This window comes from Dasypus novemcinctus, chromosome 4, assembly GCF_030445035.2.
Source record: "Dasypus novemcinctus isolate mDasNov1 chromosome 4, mDasNov1.1.hap2, whole genome shotgun sequence".
In the NCBI taxonomy this organism is placed as follows: Eukaryota; Metazoa; Chordata; class Mammalia; order Cingulata; family Dasypodidae; genus Dasypus; species Dasypus novemcinctus.
In genome coordinates this window covers 22,720,851-22,745,169 of record NC_080676.1, presented here as the reverse complement: position 1 = coordinate 22,745,169, position 24,319 = coordinate 22,720,851, and the positions used below count along the sequence as shown (strand labels likewise).

General features: G+C 38.4%; 2 protein-coding genes across 2 annotated transcripts in view; both read right to left on the bottom strand.

Annotated features, from left to right (window-relative positions):
* LOC111760616 (uncharacterized) overlaps positions 1-9,352 on the bottom strand; it is a 153,036-nt gene extending 143,684 nt beyond the window's left edge. The window contains exons 1-2 of the mRNA XM_058296404.2: positions 9,214-9,352; positions 8,739-9,100 (exon numbers count right to left, since the gene is read on the bottom strand). Coding sequence (XP_058152387.1) covers positions 8,739-9,100; positions 9,214-9,352 — 501 coding nt within the window. The remainder of the gene's footprint in view (positions 1-8,738; positions 9,101-9,213) is intronic.
* Positions 2,500-8,744, bottom strand: P2RY1 (purinergic receptor P2Y1). The gene has a single exon (XM_071214572.1). The coding sequence runs from the start codon at positions 8,262-8,264 to the stop codon at positions 7,140-7,142; it is 1,125 nt and encodes a 374-aa protein (XP_071070673.1). The 5' UTR covers positions 8,265-8,744; the 3' UTR covers positions 2,500-7,139.
* Positions 9,353-24,319: the final 14,967 nt, after the last annotated feature.

The window sequence follows — 24,319 nt, the reverse complement described above, 5'->3', positions numbered from 1 at the left end:
TGTAAAGCAACTGAAAGTTGAATACTTGCTTAATATCTCACTTCCAAAAGAAAAATATTAAATGCACCCAAACAATGTCTCAATTCCACAATGAGAAGAAACTTTCTAGGACACTCAGAAAAGCTCCATAGCATGAAAGAATGCAGTAGAAATTTAGATCAGCAAAATAGCAGGTGGAGTGACAAAACCCTTGGAGACCTCAAGAACATACTTACAATTTATTGAGCACATAGTGTATGCATAATTTATGTTTTGTAACTCTCCACTGATCTTGTGAACTGCGTACTGTTATGATCATTTTATAACTGAGGAACACAAAGCTGAGAGAGTTTAACCAGCTTACCCAGGACAAACAGACATTAAGAGGTAGAGCTGGGTTCGAAGCTCTGTAAAGCTCATGCTCTTAAATAGAGCTGAAATTTGCTGTTTTGTTCTCAACTGTTCATACCAGAGGGAAAAGTATGAGGAGTTAAGCCATCAAAGTTTACATAAATCTGAGTTCCAATTATCCTATCCTTAGATGTAGACTACATGCTGTTTTAATAATATCTTTGGGAATTCCGAATGGAATCTTGAGAAAAATATAGCATTAAACAAATAAACAAACAAAACAAAAACCCAGAATGAATGCATTTAACAAAATTAACAACTGTTTTCCTGTTTATTTAAAAATAGCTTGAGAGCAATCTCTCATCCCCTATTGTTTAGCTCCATGCCACTTTTTAGTAGAACAATGTAGAATTTTCAAAATTTTTGAAAACATCTACAGTAATAAAATATCCGCTGTGACCTAGGGCACAAGTACTTGCCTTGTGTTGTGTGTTCTAACACACGTTAGAAATTAAAATCACAATGCCTTATTCACTGAGTTATGGACTCTGATATTTTGTGTCCAATTCTATTTCATTTTGTTAGAGTGCAGATCAAAACTACCATACTGATTTCATGTTCCCTAATGGATTAAGATTCACAGTTTGAAGAGTCCAGGCATGTGGAAGGGATATTTCCCTAGGAGTGAGAACCCTGAGTTCTTTGAAAGCTGCACCTTTAACTCAATTGGAAAGCTTTGCTCTCACTTGCAAACCACAGAGATGGAATTGGCTCATCTCCAAGGTCTCTTGCTGTTTCAACTATCATTATTTCCCACCTTCACACAAGTGATTTTTCCCAATCAGGTATTCAGGGAAGGTAATGTATTTTTTTTTTCTTCTGTGCAATATCAACAGACCCCATGCGCCTCTCATCCCCCACTACCTCTCCCCTGATCCATTTCCAAGGGGCTGCAGTGTTGTCAGCTGCCTCTGCCCAAGGGCCTGACTCCATCCACAGCTGTGATGTGGACCATGGTCCCAGCAATCGTGCTGGCTGGGGATGCCCTGAAGCAATATAACCTTGCAGGGTTAAAGCAAATAAGCACAGTATTAACATTAACATGGATTTCTAGTGACATCTGTTGTGTCTATAATACCCCAGCAGACTTCTAAACCATAGTAAAGGCACTTTGAATTTAGGACATGCCTTCTGCATTTGGAAGCAGAAGCTCTGATTCTATTTGGGGGCAAAATTCTAAACGTCCTGGAAAGAGGTTATAAATTTCCCAATTTATAAGTAAGAGAGGGAATTAAAATGCAACATATTTATTTGTGCAGAGAGAAGTTTCTCTGACACTAATCCCAAAGTGATTTAGAAAATAGATGCCCAAAGCTTTATGGCAAATTCCTTAAACACCAGAAAAATAATTATCCATGTAATTTCTATGTATGTTCTTAAATACATACACATACACATGCAGTCTTGCCCACACTCCTCTACAAATCTCTACCAAAACTGATGCTAATACTTAAGGATTCCCAAATGGTGGACTCTGGAAGGTACAGCCAATTAAGGAGTTAACATTGATTGGCATAGATGTCTTAAGGGCTGCAAGATACTTGTGTTTTTCTATCCACAGGTTTCCCGGACAGTGCACCAGTCTCTGCAGATAATTAGAAAACCCCAAGGCAGTGCCGTTGTGTCCTCACTTTCTCCACTGAGAAAAAGGAAACTGCTTCCATTCCATTATACACTGCTTTCAATGCACAGATTCATATTACTTTTTTAAAAAATATACCTGGGAAAGCAGGCGATGCAGACTAATAGATAAATAGAAACCACACAGCTATTATAAGTGGATAAAAATTTGATGAGAAAAGTTGATAAGCAATGTCTTAAACACAGAACAGTAGGATGAGAAGTACATAGTAAGGGAGCAGTCAGTATTTTGCCTTAAAGAATTAGGTCACATCTTTGATAACTAAATACTAAGTAATGATAATCTTAATAATTATCTTGTTCCAAGATCCTACCTTTAAAGCTTTAGTTATTATAGCCCCAGCTCTACTTTAAGAAATACCTGAGCTAATTCAATACATCCTACTGCATTTGCCAACCTGTGTAATAATGCATGCTAAAAACTGGGGAAAGTGTTCATCTACCGTAATAACATAGAAGCCATTAAACCATGTTTTATATTTTTATTGAGTCTTTTTCAGTTTTAATTGCCTAGGTAAGTACAATTTTCTTGACTACAATTAGACTAAAGCTTTACTAATTACTACAAAGCCAATACAAAGTTGGGTGCCATGGCTTAGACACGCACACGCACGCGCGCACACACACAGAGTATTTTGCACACTCCTGCATGCAAACACTATTCTATTAGAGGAATGAGCATTCCTTTTATTAAAAACACAATTACATACACTCTAGATTTTGGTAAGGTACCACTGATTTAGATAAACCTGAGAAAGCTCAAAATGTCAAGTAACACTGTTTCCATACCGCTCATCTAATAGCACTATTAATCACAAAGAAATCTCATTCAATTATCTATATAAAATCACAGATAATATAAAAATAAACAGTTTTGCAAAAGCACTAAAACAGTCTATAATTAAAAGTCACAAATTTTGATATGTAACTTCTATATTCCCCTTCATATTAATTGGTGATGACGTATATAATACAATGTACAAAAGAATAAAAAAATTGTAACAGAATTCAGCAGCCAAATACAGTTACCACCATAAAACTTGGAATTAAAGTTACTGACTGAAAGAAAAAAAGATTAAAATTAATAGCAGTGTTGAACTTGCTGGTAGTGTGTACTTATGAATTCCATCTCAAAGAAATTAAGTTTACACTATTTTATCTTTAAAAGAAACATGACACAACAATTTAAGCAGACTTGAGCAGCAGTCAGAAGAGACTGATTGCATCAGCTGCCTCTTTCTCTCCCTAGCTCCCTAAAGTTTTCCCTTAAATTCGAATGTTTATCTACAATGCCCACCCGAAAAGGCTTCTAAAACATAACAGAGCTACTACAAATGGAGAACAAGTCTTTACATTTGGGCATGGGAGCTCTGACTATATCTGAGGGCAAAAATTCTAAACTGCTTGAAAAGAAAGTATAAACTTTTCTATAGTATCATGTAAAATATAGACAACACTGACTCACTCTCACTATTTTGTATTTAATATTGATTTTGTGTCTGATACCAAATTATGCCATGAATTAAAAAGGTACATGCAAAAGCATTTCTATAGAAAATTAATCATTGTATCACAAAACAGACTTTCATATTTTACACTAAGAAATATCTGAAACCTTAAACATTTCAAAATATTGATATTTGAAAAGCATCATAATATACAACATACAATAGCTCTCATTTTATCTATGCATCACAAATTATGTAAAATACACCAGTGTGACATATTAATATTATACATTGAAATAAATATAATTTACATCAGTATGTTGGATGTTTCAAGAAAAATTTTCAATCTGTACAACTGAAGGACTGTGAGCTTCAGCAATAAATACTATTATGATAGTTACAATTTGACCAGCAAAGTTAAAACTTCAATAGATCTCTAGTATCACATTTTTATATATTGTCACTAGTTCAATTCCAGCTGCTCTAAGCACTGGCATCTGCTGTATCCAGAGGCAGTTTGGTGTCCTGTCCGAGTAGATTAAGAGGACTTACAGGTCATAGGTCCACATCACAGTAGGTGACCTTTTAAGCCAAGGACTGGCATTAAGAGTCCTGGAAAATAACAGGAGTAGGTTTCACGCACCTCTAGCTGTCTCCAGTTTTTCTGCTTTACCACAACCCTAAGGCCCCAACAAAAGGATGTCATCCCCATTTTCTTTTTGTTTGAGGTACGGGGGCCAGGGATTGAACCCAGCAGCTCACATGTGGGAAGCTGGCACTCAACCACTGAGCTACAACAGCTCCCCTCATTCTTCATTTTTAATCCATGAAGAGTGGCCTTGAAAGGGTTAAGAATCTCACAGCTGGCTGAATGACAATGCCATGGTTTTGGCTCTGTCCTGACTCTTTTGCTATATGTCTTCTAAGTTTGTCTTTCATCATTTCAATGTAAGCACAAATTGACATTCACAGTTCAAAGATGTCAATATGTGAGCCATAAAACATCTTGGACTTGGTGTTCAAAGATTTTTTTTGTAGTGTGAAACTTAGTCAACTGATAAATGCTATCATTTTTGTTGTTCTTTCATCCAAGGCCAACAGATTTCTGCCTTTACTATTAAAATACTTACTCATACCATCATATTGCTGCTTCATCCTGACCCTCAGTATATTTTCACCATTAATGCAGACTCTTCCCAAAGACTTCTTTTGTCCTGGAAGGAGTTGGCAAGATCATCTTTGTTATTATTTGGCATACATTCACATGGCATTGTCCACTATTTGATGTATGAAACTAAACAAAAACCTCTTTGGGGAAAATCATGCTAAGTAGTAAAAGAGCATTTCTAGTCACTGTGCACCTCCTAACTGGATCCTCTTTCCAAAAGAAAGTTTTCTGGAAGGGGCAACAATGTATTTAACACATACTCTAAATCAGGCTGGACATCCTAAGACCAAAAAGGAAGGAAACTACAGTAAATGGTGAGGAAATACTATAGAAATGTATGCCATCAGCATATGAGTTCAAGGATAGTATAGGCTCTGGAATTTCTGGATCAGTTTAGGGATACTGAGCTTGTCTCACTGAGCATGACGTCTGACAGGGTGAGCACAATAATTAAGTATTTAAACTTTGTCTTTTAGGATTCTGCAGCAGACAACACTGTGCTACCCTGAGCAAGTGAGAACTTGGTGACCCTCCCTTTCTTCAAAATGAGGGTAGTAGGACATCTAAAGGTTTCTTCTTGATTTGGCTCCTAAAATTCTGTGCATTAACGCTTAACATGGAAAACAGAACCACTGTTTAAGAAAGCTAAACACAGCTTTTCTTCATCGGTCTTAGTGACTGGAGATTGGTAAAGTGAAGCAACTCAAAAAGAAACTGAAGTTACCACAAATCCACCCAGACACTGCAAAAAATGAAATCAAGCCCTGGTTTTCCTGTATATTCCACAGGGTGCTAAAGTTCTTGCCTTAAAAATTAGCCCCACATTGCTTTGCAAACAATGTAGTTTACAAGTTACTCCAGCATCAGTTCCAGACTCTGACGTTGCCTTTTTGTGTGTTAGCTTTCACAACTGAAATTTCCTTTGACACTGAATGTATTTGCTTGGAGTTTTAAACTGTATCATCTCCCTTTATTATTCTGTATTATAAGAATTTGAGCATCTCAAGGGCTAGACATGCAGCAATTCAATATTCACTGAAAATTTGTTTATTAAATTCATCGACATATTTCATATATATATTTCATATATATAAAACACCAGCTAAGTCTTTTGTTTAGATACCCATAGTTCGATTAGGAGTTTCTACACTTTTCAGTGCTGCCATGAATTTTCCTCGGGTACTTAAATTTAATTCTCCATGTTTCTCATTTCCCTTTAATATTTGTTTTCATTTTATTCCTTAAATATGTGATTTATGAGGATGGAAGGAATTAGAGCATCCCATTCTATCAACATAATCTATAGTCTACCTAGATCTTTGCCATCTTCTTTATATGTTGCATTTAATACTTTCAGACATTTGAAAGAAGCAAAAGAGCCTCTTACACCATGACTTTAATTTCAACTAAAGTCCTCATTCTAAAACGTCTTCTCCCTGCCTCTAGTTGCTTCGTCTACATTTGGGAGCACGCTTGTGGGCTATGCATCGTGGATGACTGTAGCTCACTTCTCCTCTGATAATGTGATAACACTATCCACCTGCTGAACACTCCCTGCACATGCAACAGTCATTTGACTTTACTGAAACTGTGGTCGGTAATTTATCTGTAATTTTAAAATTGCCTTTACAGATGTGAGTGAGCACTTGTCCTGGAACATGAAAAACTCCTAAAGCATTGCACAGCAGTGGTGCAAGTAAATGCTCTTTATCACAGGAAGTCTAAGAGAATGTGTGTTTACAAGGAAAGTACATGCACTTTTGATTATTTTGAACGCATTTTTCCTGCAGATATCTTCATCAAGCATTTAACACGCCAAGAATAGGGAGCAATCTTCCAGAAATAACTAGAGAGTAATCACTTTTCAGACTTCTAAATTAATTGACATTTACTTTATCCAAGTCTCCAAAGAAACTCAGCCAGCCAACACCTCTGCTCACGAGGCCCCTTACAAGACAGCCAGCTCAGATATCCGTTCATCTGATATTGAATGGACTGAGTTTAGTATTTTGCTATATAGTTTTGAGAATGTGGAGTTTTAACTTGTTCCTAGTGTGGATTGTTAAAAACTATAAAGCCTAGAGGAATCGCAAACTCGCGTTTAGGTGGTCAGTTTTCTTGGAGAAATTGTTAATATCAAAATAGCTCCAGTACTCATGTGCACACACACTTTAAATGTTTATGTGGCGATCTAGAGAAGCCTGTAAATTTAAGCCAGAAGAAAAAGCAATGTTTAACTAGGGCAGTACTGTTTTATTACACATACTTCTAGTAAGAAAGAAGGGAGACTTTTAAAACAAACCCAAGCAAGCCAAGTGTGGGTGTGGGCATTTCTGCTTCTATTATTTTTAATTCAATAGTAATTCAATTTCTTGGTTTGAATTTTCTCTGAACCTATTAGAAACTGAAAGAGGGAAATAAAAGAGAATACTTGGCTCTGTTAAGCACCCTACCATGGTACAAAAGCGAGTTGTTTGGAGACTCTTGTGCCTTCACAAGCTTGTATCTCCATTCTGCTTGAATTCGGATAAAATATTGAGGGTCATGTCTTCACTCTTGGATTGTAAATTTGCCTCACTTCTTCTGGAGGCTTTCCTGGTGGCTCGGGAGAGTCTCCTTCTGAAAGTATCTCCCGCCAAGAAATAGAGAATGGGGTCCACGCAGCTGTTGAGACTCGCCAGACCTCTCGTCACCTGATATGTGGCATAAACCCTGTCATTGAAAACACACATCTCTGGGGTCTGAAAATCCAGCCGGGCCCTCAAGTTCATCGTTTTCATCACATGGAAAGGGATGTACGATACAGCAAAGACAGTCAGCACAATAATAACCAGGTAAATCGATTTCCTCCGGAGAGGAGAGTTGTCCAGGTCATTGTAAATCAAAGCTCTCACAATTAATCCGTAACAGCCCAGAATCAGCACCAAGGGGACACAGAACATGGCCACGGTCGTGCACATGCTGTAGATGAAATAGCTCCGCAGGTACTCGTCCGAGGTGGTGTCGTAGCAGGTGATGGTTTTGTTCTTCCGGATCCCGGTCCCGGAATAGAAGAGGATGGGGGAGATCCCCGCCACCACGACGAGCCACACCAGCACGCTGATGTAGACGGCGTTCTTCTTCTTGAGCCGGCCCAGGGACTTCAGCGGGTAGACCACGCCGCTGTACCGGTGCGCGCTGATGCAGGTCAGGAACAAGATGCTGCCGTAGAGGTTCACGTGGAAGATGAACCGCTGGAGCTTGCACATGGCATCCCCGAAGATCCAGTCGGTCTTATTGAAGTAGTAGAAGACGAGCGCGGGCAGAGTCAGCACGTACAAGAAGTCGGCCAGGGCCAGGTTGAACATGTACACGGAGATGCCGCTCCACGGCTTCATGTGGAAGACGAACATCCAGATGGCCACGCTGTTGCCCAGGAAGCCGATGATGAACACCAAGATGTAGACGGCCGGCAGGTAGTAGAACTGGAAGCCCGTCTTGGTCAGGGCGCAGCGGAACGGGGCGGCGGCGGCGGCGGCGGCGGCGGCGGTAGTGCTGTTCCCCCAAGGCGAGCCCGGGCCGGCCAGGAAGGCGGCGTCCGTCCCATTGGGGACTGCTGGCCACGGCACCTCGGTCATTCTCTGCTCCCCGACTCAGGCGGCGGCTCCTAGGGGCAAGCGGCGGCGAGAGGGAGGCGGCGGCGAGGGGCGCGGCGAGCATCTGAGAAGCTGGAGAGCCGCAGGGAGCCGGCGCGGACGATCCCCGAAGGAAGGGGAGCGCGGGGACTTGCCAGCCCCGGCTCCGGCCCCGCGCGCGTCGCGGGCCATGAAATCCGCCCGGGACTACGACCGCGCCGCCGGCAGGCGGGCGGGACAGCAACGTCTCCGGCCGGCTGGCAGCACCCAGGTTACACAACAGGGCGCGCAGGGCACAGCCACCGACAACTTTCCAACTGTGCTCGCGCGAAGGGCGGCGGGTGCGCGCCAGAGAGAGCGCCCGGGGCGCAGCGAGGTCAGGGAACTCACTCAGCTGCGCTCCGGCGCCGGGAGGGCGCTCCACACACTCCTTTCCCCCGAGGATCCCCCTCGGCCGGGCATCGTCCTTCTCCCTACCTTGGAAGCAGGCAGCTCGTCTTCGGGGCCCCGCCACTCGCTCCTCCGCCCCACCCTGCGCTCGGCTTCTGGCGGCGTCCCGAGAGCGCGCGGCTCGACACCCGCGCGCTTCTGGATCGCGTCCCGTGTGCGGTCCTGGCAGCTCGGAGCCCCTCGCCGCGGCCCAGCTCCGTCCCGAGTGCAGGGAGGAGGCGGGAGAGCAAGACTCCCCGCGAAGGAGGGCGGAGTTTGGGCGCCCGGGCGAGTCCGCGCTCCGCAGGGAGGCGAGGGGCGTGCCTCCGCCCCGGCCGCCTGGCAGCCAGCCCGCGCTCCGAGGGCGCCGTCGGGGCCGGAGGCGTCCGCCCGGCAGCCGAAGTCCGTCACTGCCGGGCGCGCTCAGTGTCTGCCCTGCCTCTGTACCCCAAGTGGGAGGCGAGAGCGACGGGTGCGCGGGGTCCGGGCCGGCTGCTGGCGAGCGATTGGCCCGCGCGAGCGCCTTCGCCCTTCCGCCACCTATCTCGGCAAAATGAAGTTACTGACGCACAAAAAACCTTCTGACCGCTCGGGAGTCTTCGGATGACAGTCCCAGAGCCCACTGACCCACTGCAGAAGTTTCCAGGGCTCTCAAGGACCATGCCGGGTGTGTGCAGGCTCAGAGCAGCCAGCCGTGCCCGGCTGGGAACGCCCCTGTGTGTTGCACAGCAGCCTTGCTTCGCCGGGACAGGATTCCTGGCCCAGGAAGGAACCTACTACTCCTGGAAGAGTGAGCGCTTCCACGCGGGATGGGGGAAGGGGCGGTAGAGTGCGTGTGGAGGGGGAGGCGATGTGCGAAGCTTGGTAGGTGGGGGAAGGTTTTTCCTGCCCTTTTCATGTTTTTCCCTTCTTATAACTATATTGTTTTTATTAAGAAAATAATAATAAAGCAAGGGAGAACTTCTAAAAGGACCTCATAAAGATACTAGTAGTCAATACTTCAGATTGTCTCAGCACAATTTAGTAAATACCTACCACCTACCGACAAGGCAAGCTCCACAGATCCTCCTATCCAGGACTTAAAAGATCAGAGGCTGCAATGAAAAAAATAAGGTAAAACTATTCCTTTGGAAATGACTTCAATATCACATACAATCTCTATAGATAGATGTAAAGAGACAATTATGGCTCCAAAGTGATTGAGACATTTTGGGGGGTGAGGATATATTATCAATTATTTCTTTAGGTTAAAGTGGTTAGTCAATTACCTCTCTTAAGTACCTAAAAATACAGACTGGGACTTCCTTAATTATTTCATTTATTGAAAGCTTATTTTCATGCCTTGAATGTAACAAATTTTTAAGCAATGATCTTCAAAATTGTATTTGAGTAAATTTTAATTGAAAAATAAGTGAATTAGTAATTGTTCAGGGACATATTTAAATGGGCCTACACAGGAATGGAATGAACCACCTTTGAAAATTTAAGACTTAATCAGTATTTCATGTGAAATATTGTCAAAGGCTTTTCTCCTAGAACAAAAATAAGAAGATAATGTCTGTAAAACTCATGCTATAGAGATTTTTTTTTTTGGCCCCAATTGTTTCATGATGGTGTTCCCTTAAAAAAATACTTAAAGGAAAACCAAATGAACTCCTGGCTTTGATACCACAAAGGAAAATACTTCACTTGCCCTTAGGGGAACTTACATAGAAAGGGCCATATTCGAGCATATAGCATGATGAGTACTCTGTTATTCTGAGTTGTGGTCAAATAAGCAGCATGAAAATATATTAGAAAGCTAGAGTAAATAATTCAGATAAAGGTCTTGAAAACAGTCTTAATTGAAGTGAATGCTACAGGCCTCAATTTTCTCATCTGTAAAATGAGGAAGTTGGACTTTATTATTACTTTACATTTTCTTCCAGTCTACAAATTATATTACTCTATAATTCTAAGCCCTAACATGAAATATTTTCATATTGTTTGATTAGAGTGGTTCCAGCTGGGACAGCATTCTATTAAGGGAGTGCAAAGCCAAAAACAAAAACAAAAAAAAACACATTAAGAGTTCAGTGGGTATTCAATAGGTCCTAACTTCTCACTCCTTTGCATTTTTCATTTGCAATCTAAGCAATATATAACCTCACTCAGAAGTCTTTTGGAAATGCATTAACTTATAATGTGAGTGTTCTGAAATGTACACTTAGTCCAAATACCATTAAGTACTTTCAGAAAACTGACGCTTTACTAGGCATTTGGAAGAGGTAGTAATGCTAATTGCACTGCAGACTTTTTTTTAAATGTTGTAAATAAAATAGGTAATTTTGTAAATACTGCTTTAACTTTCAGCATATTGAATAGTTTTAGCTACTTACTCATATTATGTTTAAAATGTATTTTATATTAAAACTGTGCCTTGTGGGGATGTTACATGTATTCAAGAAACTTTTATTGCTTATTTTCTATTTGTAAAACGCTGAACCAATAAAACCCATAACATGTAGTATTTATTGATGTTTGGATACCAATTATAAATACCATAAAAGTATGAAAAGAATATGTCCATATCTTTTAAGTGACTTACCTCAACCATTCTGTGTTATTTATTTGTATTTGACTAGAGATGTAAACCTCTGATTTTAAGAGATTTACAATTTAGTTGGAAAGCAGAAATGTACACAGCTAATAATAATAACATTATAATAGCAATAATAATAAGCCTTTCTTATATACTCAGCACTGTGCACACCTTACAAGGATTATCTCCTTTAATCCTTAAAAATACCCTATTATGATAGTTGACGATTGTATCCCCCTTTTATAAGTGATGGAACTGAGGCACAGAGAAGTTAAGTAACTCACCTATAGTCACACAGTAGAAACTTGGATTTAAACTTAGGACATTTATCCCATAACCCTTGCACTTAAGCACTGCCCTATGATGAAATACAAACAAGTATAGGACATTGGTAGACAAATTAACTTTTAATAGCTGTTACAGATCAAGTTTAGAAAGGGTTATTCCCAGAAGTCTTCTTTCAAGAGAGAAAAGTTTGAGCGAGATCTTGAAGGTATTGATGGTCAAAAAATATTCCAGAAAGTTCCCAAATATTCTGTTTCTCTTCTTATACTTAAAAAAAAATACACATTTTAAGTTTAATCTGAGAAGGACAAATATTAGGAGGTCAGATCTGTTCCATCTACTTAGACTCAAACAATAAAGTTGTCCTTGGGTTTACAGATTTTTATGACCATCGTTAGAAAATCTCTTCTCTCCCCTTCCGTTAAGCCCCCAAATAATCCAGCCGTCATTGAAGATGGAAAGATCATTGAAAAATTCTAGTCAAAGGATGCAAACAGAAAAAAAAGTTTTGATAAACATAAAATATAAAACCTCCCAACTCTGAAGTTGAAGCCAAGAAATATGTGATTTGATTAAATAAATACCATATCCACAAATACAAAGCCTAACTCTGATGGCAAGTGTGAAAGAAAGGAGAAGCCCTGGGCAAGACAACTGTTAGGATTTTGTAGGTGAGAGAGAATGAAATCCTGATTTAGAAGATAAGGGGATCCTTTGAGAGACCCTTCTAAGTATAACTAAGATGTGAGATAACTTCTGGGATGTGCCTTCAAAAAGAAAAGAGACCCTCTAGTTTCCAAATAGAAAACAGGACAGAGAAATAGGAGAAGGAAGACCAAGGAAATTACAGCTGATATCCTCCAATGAAATGCAAGAAGGAGGGGGGCTTAAGTGGAGAAGAATCAGAGAGGGAACCTACTGAGCAAGAACGAAAGGGTCGCCCCACAGCATGGAGAACCCAGCTGTTCTTATAAATTGTGCATTTGTCGTGGATCCAATGGGCAGGCTCCTGACATTAATTTCATTAAGAACCACTGCAAGGATCAGGGACACAGAATCTAGGGAGTTGGATTGATCCAAGGCTGAGGAAAGGGAGGGGGAGGTCGAAGATGAAAGAGCAGGAGGAGAATAGAAAGCAGGGTACTGGCACAGGAGTGGAGGAGACCTTGGGAAATCTCAGACCTTGATAAATTGCTGAGCACAACTTTTCATTGTTTAGGTTTTAATCTGGGGATGGGGGTGGGGGCAGTTCTGGAAGGTGGTAAGATAACACCAGTCTACAAGGTCCTGTGGACAAAGAAATGCCCAGATTTGAGTGTACAACCCTTGGCAGATGACGATAAACTAACGGTGTTACAGGACTTCCTTTCGGGTTTTCCCTCTGCCCTTACAAGGATGGGAACAGACATAGGTGGCCACCTGTAAAATCCCAGGCCACCGACATCTGTTTCCATCCTTCAGAAAGTCTCTTGCTCCCAGAAGAATATTCCAGGGCCCTGCTTTCCTGTACAATATTCCCTTTCTTCATATTTAGTTGCATTATCTTTACCAATATGAAATCCTAGTACCATATTTTGGGCATTTTGCAATACTTGTAGAATAATTTTTGTTAAATCCAGAATAAATCATAGTACAAGCTTTCAAAGACCCCAGTCCTGGCTCGTGTAAGTCTCAGCCTCTCTCTGATCATCCTTATCTGACAAATATCCCCTCTGCTCCCTTTGTCTCAGAACTCTGTGTTTCCGAAGGCTTATCTTAGAACATTTACTAATAATAGATTAGACGTTTTATTTCACATGCCAGTTCTACCATTTCTTAATATATTTTGCTTTTTGAGAAAACAGGAAAATAAATTCTCCTGGAGCCTTTGTGTGCACAAATATCCTTAGAGCCAGTTACTCTAATCCAAGGTCTTGCATCACAATCATGAGAGTATGGAACATTCCCGTCGTACTGCAAAGGATGTGAACATGACATTATTTGGGAGTTAGTTGTCATATATGCCACAAAAAAAAACAAAAAACAAAAACAATATGGAAACGGTTTTTTGTACGTAGAAAAGAACCAAAGCAGAGACTAGGAATGAATGCTTCGGGTGGGGAAACGATCAGTTGCTTCTTGATAAATTCTTGTGTTCTCAATGATAGAGTTAAACAAAACCTCAGAGGCTTGCATTAATTCTGATTTTTTTCCCCCTCTTTCAGCTTTAGTTCTAGACAACTGATACTGCAGCTAAATATTTATCTTAGATGATGTATCACAGTAGTAATAACCAGATATGTAAAATACTGTCTTCTTTACCTATAACATCTATGTTGAGTCTCTCAGCACAAAGTGTCTCAAACTTCAAAGTCCATATAATTCACCTGGGTATTGTGTGAAAATGCAGATTCTGGCCCAATAATTATAGAAGTAAGGCCCAAGCCCTTGCATTTCTGACAAGTTTCCAGTTGATGACTGAGCTGCTTATCTAACCACTTTATACGATTCTGCCTGACATGGCTTTGCCCTGCCAATTTAAATATGCTGTAGCTGTACCTGTCCTTAAGGACTAAGGATATAGGAATCTTGAGTTGTGACATACCTGTGCTAGACACTGTTCAAGATACATCCCATGTATTACTCATAGCATGTGGTTAAGCACACAGGTTTGGAGAGGCACAGAGAACTGGGCTCAAAGGTCAATTTGAGACACTTGCTGGCTGTGCAACTCAGACACATCTGCAAACCTGCCTAGTGTAATACTTTTATCTAATAACTCCTATATGACAAGATGATTGTAAGAAGGTAAGAATGTAAAGTGCTTAGATGCACAGCACATAGTATATGCACAATAAATGGCATCTGTTGTTGTTATTATGGTTAATATTCTCATTATTATTGTACAAGCATAATTCATTGCTTTTACCTGAATGGATGCGGCTTGGTACGGAGGCATTTCGTGAAAAAAAAAATCCCCCTAACTACCTATACATTGAATTTATTTGAAGGGTACAAGAGTGTGAGCTTCAGAAGGAAGTGGGCATAGGAACTTGAAAATCAATGTTTTGCCTACTGTGTCTACTTGTCCAAAGACACAGGGTCTCTCTTTTCTGTATTTACTCAATTGCTTGCTTTTCTCTCCTTCCCTCACACTTCCCTCCTGCTCTCCTTCCTTTCCTCACTTGCTTTCTACTGATCAGTTTTTGTTTTTTGTTTGTTTGTTTGTTCCTGCATGGGCATGACTCATGGCCACTCAAAGCCTGGCTTTATTTCCAAGGATAAATTCCTGGGGAAGGAAGCTGAATGGCATAGCCTGGTTCACTTTGGCCTGAAGAAGATGGGGAAGGCCTAATCAGAGCCCTAATCCCTACCATGACAGACTCCAAACAGAGAAACAAGAAGGTGGACTATTTCTCTTAGAAGCGGCTGTTAGAGCAGGGGGAGTGTGATCAACTAAAGAGATTGCTAATATCTCTGATGCTGAAGTCACTGTGGCCGTGGGTGTGATAGGTGGATGGGGAGGGGAGAGGAAGTAAAGACGGGTTTCAGGAAATGCAGTTGCAGCAGGCAAACTCCAAAGTCACAGGGACAGAAGACTGTGAATGAGGCCACACAGAGCCTGGTGGAGAAAACTGCTCAAGAGTGATAAGGGCAGACCCTGCAGCCCAGGGCATTCTTTTGCCTGACTTCGGTGGAGAACTAACTACCAGTTAAGGCACCCAAGTACAAATGTACAAGGAAAGCTAAAGAACAGAGCAGAAGAATGAACAGATGAGGGAGAAGCCAGTAAAGTACTGCTCTCGCATCTATTTTGTCTTCACTAAGCGCATTAGGAAGAAAGTTTGAAAGAAAGGAAGAAAAGAGCATCTGCATTCTTGCTAGGACAATGGAAGGTTTCCTTCCATCAAAGATGAGTTATGAGATTCCATCTCTATCACAGAGACCAGCTCCAAGTCACGTAATTGCTACTGGGACTCTAATTATTCATTCAGCTGTGAGTGACCCAAAGGACATATTTACAGTAATTTGAGTCCCTGGAGAAAAAGAAGTTTGACATGAGCTTCAGAGAAGCAAGGAAATTGAATTTGGTTTAGAGAATGAATGCCTCAGGAGAAAGTGGAACACAGGGCTGGAAAAACTTGGCGGTGATTGTATTACCCAGCCATGGCTAAAGCTTCACTCACTCTTTTCAGGCATGAAATCTTGGCTGTAAGAGACATTACAGTTCACTTTCGGAAGATGCCATGAGAGATAAGTGCCGCTGATGAAAGTGGTAAACTGTTAGGGGTTTCGGCTGGAAAATGTGTGTGAAGGACAATCGTGGCAAAGGGAAGCTGAGGTGAACTACTGACCAAACATGCTTCATTTAGAAACCAGCAAAGATTAGCACCGGCCCTCAGAGATCTGTCAAAGATAAATTTTACATTGTCAAGAAGTTAGCATGCGGTAAGTAAAGAAAAGATGTAGGGATGGAGGATAAGGTTGGTATATTCAGATTTACAAAAGGAAAGGAAGATGATATGTAACCATGTGGAGAGGAAGGTCACTTTTATAGTAGTCACCCAAGAGCATGATATAATCAATGAAATGCAAAATGAAAGAACTAAGCTGGTAACATCTGCTCAAAATGAATGCAGGAAAAGGATGTGAGACTGAGAGAAGAGGAGGGCATTGAACAGGTATTTCAAGGGCAGAAGGGGAAAATAAGTCAACGCGATGGTTAAGTTCATAATGTCCACTGACACTGACCTGGTTGTTTCTGTGAAGACATTTCATGAACTTAAGTCATCAGAAAAAGAAATTTTGATTGAAAGTACTTAGAAGTAATGCATGAGGCAAGGAAGAGAACCCTTCTTCTCTCTTCATGGAGGAAAAGACTGAAGATGTAAATATACAATATTAAATATTAATGTAAAATGGTTATATAAGGCAATTGGTATACATCTTTGGGCAGTGAGCAGAGACCAAAAAGTGAGAAAAATAAAAGAGAAAAGAAAAGAAAGGAACCAATGGTAAAAGAAAATTTGGCCATCAAAGAAACATTTAAGGATTGGTAAATTTCCAACAAGTCTGGATAAAGTGGAGTTTTAAGTTACAACATGTAATAATAACTTACGACCTAAAATGAAATGAAAAACATGTATGTGTGTTTATACACATATACATAAAAATATATGTATTATAAAAAGAAGCAGGACTCATATGGAGGAAAAGGAATTTATTTCGGTTTTTCAGTACAGGAAGTTAGAGAAGAATTATTGAGTACCACGTGGATATTCTGAAATGTGATTGAAAAAGATATGTCTGATGCCAGGGTGACAGCACTGAAGAATGAAAGAATTGAATCTTATCAGACTTCACCATTCCAGAAGTGAATGGCATGATAATGTTTTCAGAGAGAAAAGTGTTCCTAGATAAATTGTGCCATTACAGAATTCCTTCTGTAGACTGCCTGTGCAAACTCTTTTTCCTGTATGTTGGTTTATGAGAGACTATTAGAATGACAAATATGATGAAATAGAAGCTCACTAAAAATTTTTAAAATACATTTCACAATAAAAATGACTATCCAAGAAAAGGTTATTGTGGGAAAAAAATAGATATTGTAAATGTTATATGCATGCACACACACATACAAGCAGACACATTAACACATAAGAAAAACAGATGGAAAATTCCATACTCTGGGGCAACCATTGTTAACATCTGTTCATTCAGAGATTTTTATTCCTTCAAATTTATTCATGTGACTAGATATCCTTCCTGTCAGTATATATACATTCTTACTACTTTCTTAGCAGTGAGATTGTAACAATAATATCACTGAAAGGGCAAAGGAAATAAAACTAGAGTCTACCTGCATTACTAAACAGGGAAAGCTGGCACAATAGCAAAGGGCATAATATGAAAAATACAGAGAAGCACTGTAAAGGGACAAAGGAAGCCTAATTTCCTTAGGAGATATCAAGATGTATCAACCAAATTTAGATCAAGAATTTCAATCCAGAAAATCATAATTTCTTTCCAAACACTACTACAAAAATTATATCCCAACATTCCCTGCTCAGAAGTTATGTGATAGACAGGGCTCAGCCCTGCAGATGGCATGACTATGTGTATTTTAATGTGGTTTCTTAATGAATTAGAAAAAAATATAGCAAATGTAAAAAGAATTAGCATGGGAGATAAAACAGAGAAAATGATATTTAGTAAGAATCATTAATATGTTTGAGATGAAATCATAAAGACAATAAAAAAGCATAGTGTATGTAAAAATAAATTACCTATACAGGTTATAATAAAAGCCATTAAAGCAAAATATAGAACAAAAAATTATTTATATGGACAACATAAGGAAGATTCAGAAAGAAATTGAAAATTAAAAAAAGGTAAGTAAATATAATGAAAAATTAGGAATAGCTGTTTTTGAAAATAAGGTGAGCTGAATCAAGTGGTCTCTGGTGTAGTGATTATTTACAACCATCACAAGATCATTATAGAAATAATGGCAAATATTTGATGAGAACTTATTATGTGTCAAGTCCACAGCACTTTACATTAATTTAATCCTTCAGGAAAAGAAAAAGACAGTTCTCTTCTAAAGGGCTAGGATTTTACAGAACTAGGAAAGAGATAAACAACTGAAAAGATAAAGAAAAAAGGGAATTGAGACCAGAGCAAAGAACACAAACCTAAAAAGGAAAGTAAGGCAAGTTAAGTACAAGGAAATCTCAAAGAAAATCAATTACCACAAAACAGAAGCTGCTGAATTTGATGAGGAGGATATGAGAAAACTGATGGAGAAGTTACAGGAAATAAAAGTAGGGCAAAGCAGAGCAATCATGTAGAAGGTTTTGTTAAGAAAACGAAAACTTCACATTAAAACCAATTTAGGAAAACTTGACAGTTCTCCAAAAGAAGCGTGTAAGGATAAAGTGCCTCCCTGTAATGGGATGCATTACAGGAAAAGATTTGGGAGTCTGATGGCAATGACTGAGGTTACTGGCTGGAGAAGGCACAGGAAGGAAACTGGGGGAAGGAGGCAAGAGGGAGTTTTCAAGTAAAATTTCATCGGATATAATTAAAAGGAAAAGAAAGGATCCAAAAGTCCTAATGATGGGATAAAGTCCTTCCGGGAAAGCAGACATGCAGAAGCCTATATATGAGGCAAGGCGGCAGGAGGACGTGCCAAGTAGGAAAAACACGTTATAGAAAAGATGGGTAAACCACCTCATAGAAAACAGGAGTAGGAGAGGAGTGGGGGAAAAGAAAATGTCAAAAATTGATTTTCAAAGCCATGCAAATTGTTGACTAAGGAAAGATTAATAAATGCATAATAAGTACTAGTTTTAAAAGCCTCTTGTAACAGCTAATATGTAAAGATAAAATATTACACAGGAAAAAACAAGCATCAAAACAAAAGAATTATTACATTTGCTAAATTTTGTTATAAATAAGTTTGATCCATTAGATGCATGGTATTGAAGACATAAAGGTTATTCTAATGGCCTTCCTGTAATAGTTACCAAATTAAGAAGACTAGAAAGCAATTCACAAATTGATTTTCTCTAGTCCATGTGCATTCCCCTTGAGGAACAAAACAAGCAAGATGAAGTAATCATCTCCTATTCTAGCTAGTGTAAGCAAACCAGTGCTCTTACCATGCAAAAGTGAAATCTCTATACTCCCCCCCTTTTTTTTTTGCACATGCTTTACTGCAGTTAAAGACATTGGGTTGTCATAATGAGTGTAACCCCCTGTGAAAATAACTGAAGTTTCCCTTTTATCCTCAGTGGATCAACTTTACCTAATAATTCTCCTTTCTTACTCAGTAACCTCTTAAAATTTGCTTCTCCAAACTCAGCAACTTTAATTCTCCATATAGTTCATAATTAATATCACTTTTTCTGTGAAATTATTTTTTTCAGTAAGACAACTAATGAGATGAGGTATTTTCAGTGTAAATTTGGATTATTTTGCAAGAATGATATAAACTAATATTACCTAGAACCCCAAATCCCTGGTACACAAATACCACTTAGTTTGTAAAAAGCAGACTCAATATTGGATTCTAGTCTTAGTTCTATCCCTACCTGACAATAGGCATTTAGTCTCCCTGTGCACAGTTTCTTTGTCTATAAATCCAAAGTATTAATTTTTGTATCAACCAATTTCTTGGGATATTTTGAGAATTGGAAAATGGACTTGCACTTTGAGCTATTTGGAAAGACCAATGCTGCATAAATTTTAAAACCTTGTGCTTTGCAACGAAACTGTTTAGTATTTGCAATTCTACGCCTAGTCAATTATGGACTTTTTATAAAGCATCTATCACAAATGTGTTCTCTAAGTACCTTGTTTTTACTATTTACTACATACATACTTAGTAGCATGGAATCTGGAGTATCATTCTATTCCAGGCTACTTCTTTTGCAACACTACAGGGAAGTCAATAATGAGTCTAGACGCAGGAGAAATGTTTTCCATTCTCTTTCTCGTTCCTAAAATAAGACTTTCATCATGTTTTCTGTGCTCAAAGAACTTACCTTTTTCCCTCGATTTCAGTTTTTAAGGCTCTTTGTAATAGCCCCAAGTCTCCCTTTCCAAACCCTAGCCTCCTATCAGGGCAATATCCTTCTAACCCCATGAATTCCATGATGCCTCTGGCCTTTGAACCTTTGTTCATTACATTTACTCCTTTCACTGCCCTCCCTGGCTTTTCCGTTTTATTCACCCTTCAAAGCGCTTGAAGAACTGATGCCTATATGTGTCTATGTGACATTTTCTATTATTTATTTAATAATAAAATATTTATAAACATTTTAACTCCCCTACTATATTCAAAGCCTTTCTTTTCATGAGATTGTTCTTAAACTGCCCCCCTTCCTCTTTGTCTGATGGGAAGCCTCTGACTTTACAATGAGCATCCTTAGAGAAGAAATGAAGTGAGGAAGAGGAGGAAAATAATAGATTTCATATCTCTTACCTTGTATTAATCTTACTGTAATGCTCAATGACAACTCTTCCAAATGTTTCATTCCTCAGAACCCTGTGGAGAAAGGAAATGTTTCTAATGGTGGAATTTCTGTTTTTGCATGGATTTCCTTCTACTTCTTCCCTTAAAAACCATGGAGTTTTGCAATCTCCACTGTGCAGCTGATGCCAATAAAATGATGATGTTTATGATGAGAGCAAAGTCAAAATGGGATCTTTATTGTAGGTAAAATATTGTCATTTTGTTTTATGAAAAACCCCAGGTTTTTAATCAACATTTATTTATTGAATATTGGTAACACATAAGAAATTAAATAGATTATATTTTTGAAACTTCATTTAAATATATTACTTTTATTTTCTTATATTGCTGTTTTTGAATGAAAATCATATCTTCAAAGACTAAAATTTAAATAACTCTATAATGATAATAGAGAAGAATCATGAGTAACAATCTATTCAGAACAGTATTATAAAATATTCTACAGTAGTTAACTTTAAAATTATTTTTGAGGATTATCTTTAAATATTCTGATCGCTGCATTTCCTTTCCAATACTCTGTTAAAATAGTATTAAAGTATAAAAAAGATACCGACCCACAAAGAATAAAGAGAATGAGGGATGAGAACTTATGTGATGAGGAATTTTTAAAACTTTTGGAAGGAAGTGGTGTTCATTGATTTGGCAGAGAAAATAAATCGTTATCTTGAAGTGGAGACCTTTCAACTTCAAAACTAAAGGTGGCATCATTTGGAAACACCAGGTACCAAAAGAAAGGGTAACAGAGGGGAACTGGGTGAAAATCTCTACAGAGTGGGGAGGGGGTACCTACGTTTGGAACTCCAGCTTTCCTCTGTCATTCAGCACAGCGAGGAAAATGCCTCTCCCATCCATTCCTGCTCCTTCCACCAACCCCAAAATCTTTGGTAAAATCGAATATGAGAAACTAAAACTGAACCAGTAGACCTCAGAGTTCCTTTTTTTAAAAAAATTTAATAGACAGGTCTCCAATCTACTGAGGAAAGCCTTTAGCCAGAAAGAAACAGATCAAACAAATATTTAAAAGAAAGGAGGGACAAAGACTGAAGAAATTAAAAGAAAAACTTAAAAAAAAAGACTATCTTCAGAGTTAAGAGAATATATTCTGCCCACAAAAAGTGAATATAATACCATGAAACAAATGAGATAACAATATAGATCTCTTGAATCTCTTATCTAGTAAGAGGCATTCTGGAATATTAATCAGAGAAATATGCTCTAACACAGGGAAAAAACATACACAGAATTATGAAGTAGAAGAGAAAAGAGAATAGAATTATTGGCTTAATGCAGGAGGCCCAACTTCAAATCATACATGTTCAAGAAAGAGACTACAGAGAAAACAGATGGAAGGGAATTAAAGAGCATGAACCCCTAAAGAAAAGGGACTAATGAATGATCAGCACAGAGCATGAAGTCAAAAAACCCAATTAAGGCACAACCCTGTAAAAATTCAGAAACAAGGTACAAGGAGAGTATCTAAGGATTTCTAGAGATGGAGAAAAGAATCTATGCAGAAAAATGTCATTGGCATTGTCAATAGCAACACTGATTAGTAAAAGAGAGAGGAGCAATGCATTAAAATTCTGAGGGAAATGGTTTTCAGCCTTAAATTCTATACACAGCTAAATTATCATTCAAGTATGTGGGGAGAATAAACATTTTCAAAAATGCAATATCTCAAAAATAAAACTTAATATGAGATTTTTCATAGACACTACTGAAGGATGTAGTCTATCAGAACGACAGAGTAAAAAGACAGAGAGAGACATGGGATAAAGGAAAGAAGCGAAATTTAAATGCAAGAAAATGATCAAGTCTCAGATTTATAGATGCTTCCATTACTTGTTGAGCTGCCTTTTTCTGATTTTTTTAATAAAATTATTTTTAAAAGTAAAATAAATTATCCATGACTAATGTATTGTAATATATTGGTTTGTACTCTATTAAGTTACATGATTATTTATTTTATCATCTTATGTATTACTAGATTGTTAGGTTTTATACAAGATTTCCCAGGTATGCAATGATGACACCATAACACACCTAAAATGTTGTCAATATTTTGTATGCACAGAATGCTCTTAAACAGATCAAAGCATAAAATTTAAATATATTGAATTATTTGGAAAATCACAGCTGTAAAAGTCCTGTTAGCTGTTCCTTTAAAGCCTTTCGTTTACAGTGAGATTGAGAAGTGTTTGCAATATAATGAACTAACAAGTCAAGTCTCCCAAGAAAGGCCTTGGAGACTGAAGATAAATATCAGAAATAAAAGCAAATAAGCTTTGATTCCATTAGATGCATCTGTCCATTCTCTCTAGTACAGGGCAGAAAGCTCAGTGTTTATGCCATTTTTTAAAGGACTTTTAACAAATTATTACTGAATAAAAATATATATATTATAATGCGTTTGTGAGGATAGAGGAAATGACATGGGATGGAGGTGCTGAAGCAGGTCAATCCTCAATACCTTAAAAGAATTCCATAGATAAACACGTATATTATAAATATTACTGAATATTATGATTAATACCTGCAAAACAAGCTTAAACATTTGATATCCCCTCCCTCCCAGGGAGAAGGCGTTAGGGTTTGAAAGACTTGATCAAGGAATTGTTTTTGTCACTAGAAGCCTTTTAGCACTGTGTTTGCATGTCTGTTTCTGGTAAAATAAATATCCAAAGAAAAAGTACCAATTATATTTTTGCATTTTTAAAATTAGCCTTTGGTGAATTTTTAAGAGCAAACTTAGTACACCATGTCAAGTAAGTAATTTTAGTTCTGATGATTCAATACTCAGCAGTGATTCAGGTCAGTCATTATGTATGTCAACTGCGTTTATATAAATAGAAACTGTGTAAGAGACTGTAATAGATATGTATCTAAATGAGGACATCAGCAGAAAACAAAACCCTGACTTTTTTTCTTTTGATAAGTGATTTATTCAATTTTTATTTCCTCAGGTTGCGAAACAGTAAATTAGGGAAATAAGATTTTGAGTTAATTTAGATATAGAAAATCTAAATGAAACTAGGCACACTTCAGTATTTCTTAAGGATGAAGTCAATTTTGTTATTATGAAACATCATGCTGTTATTGATTCTTTACCAGTTATACAAAGCATTTTACGAATGTGTCTACAACTGCAAAATATATATTGTTGATACGTAGTTTATTGTTATTTAATCACATACTATGTGATTTTACTCTTCTATTTAACATGTGGAGAGTTTTGTTCTTTCTGCATTTGGCTCGAGTGAGAATTAAATTTTACAGACTATGTCTTTATGAATATTTGGTAGTTTAGAGATTCACCACTGAAATTTCATTTATAAAACAGACTCATCAGAGGAAGATGGAAAAACGAAATTTCACTCATAAATCCTAAGTGGAATAGTTCTTACTCACTCTACTTAGAAGATGTCTCTAGGAAGTGGCAAGTTAAACTTGCAGGAAGGCACCTGAGAATGAAGCTGATGACTTCTGTCTCTGGTATTTGATAGTCCAGTAGTAACCTTTCCCTAGAGGTGGGAAGCAAGGTATTATTTCTCTGTGTTTAATGAAAGTGTTAAGAACTGTCAAGTAATATGAGAGAGAAAGTCACTTAAGCCTATGGGGGAAATACAAGTTAGGTTTAATTTTTCAAGGATATAAAGTAATTGTGAATTGATAGGCAATTCCTAACTATTTTGGGTCTCATCTTTCCTGCCAGAGTTGTTGAACATCAGTAAAAATAAACTCTAC

Bases quoted from the DNA above. Each gene is read 5' to 3' on its own strand.
- P2RY1 (XM_071214572.1), bottom strand. From the start codon at position 8,264: ATGACCGAGGTGCCGTGGCCAGCAGTCCCCAATGGGACGGACGCCGCC.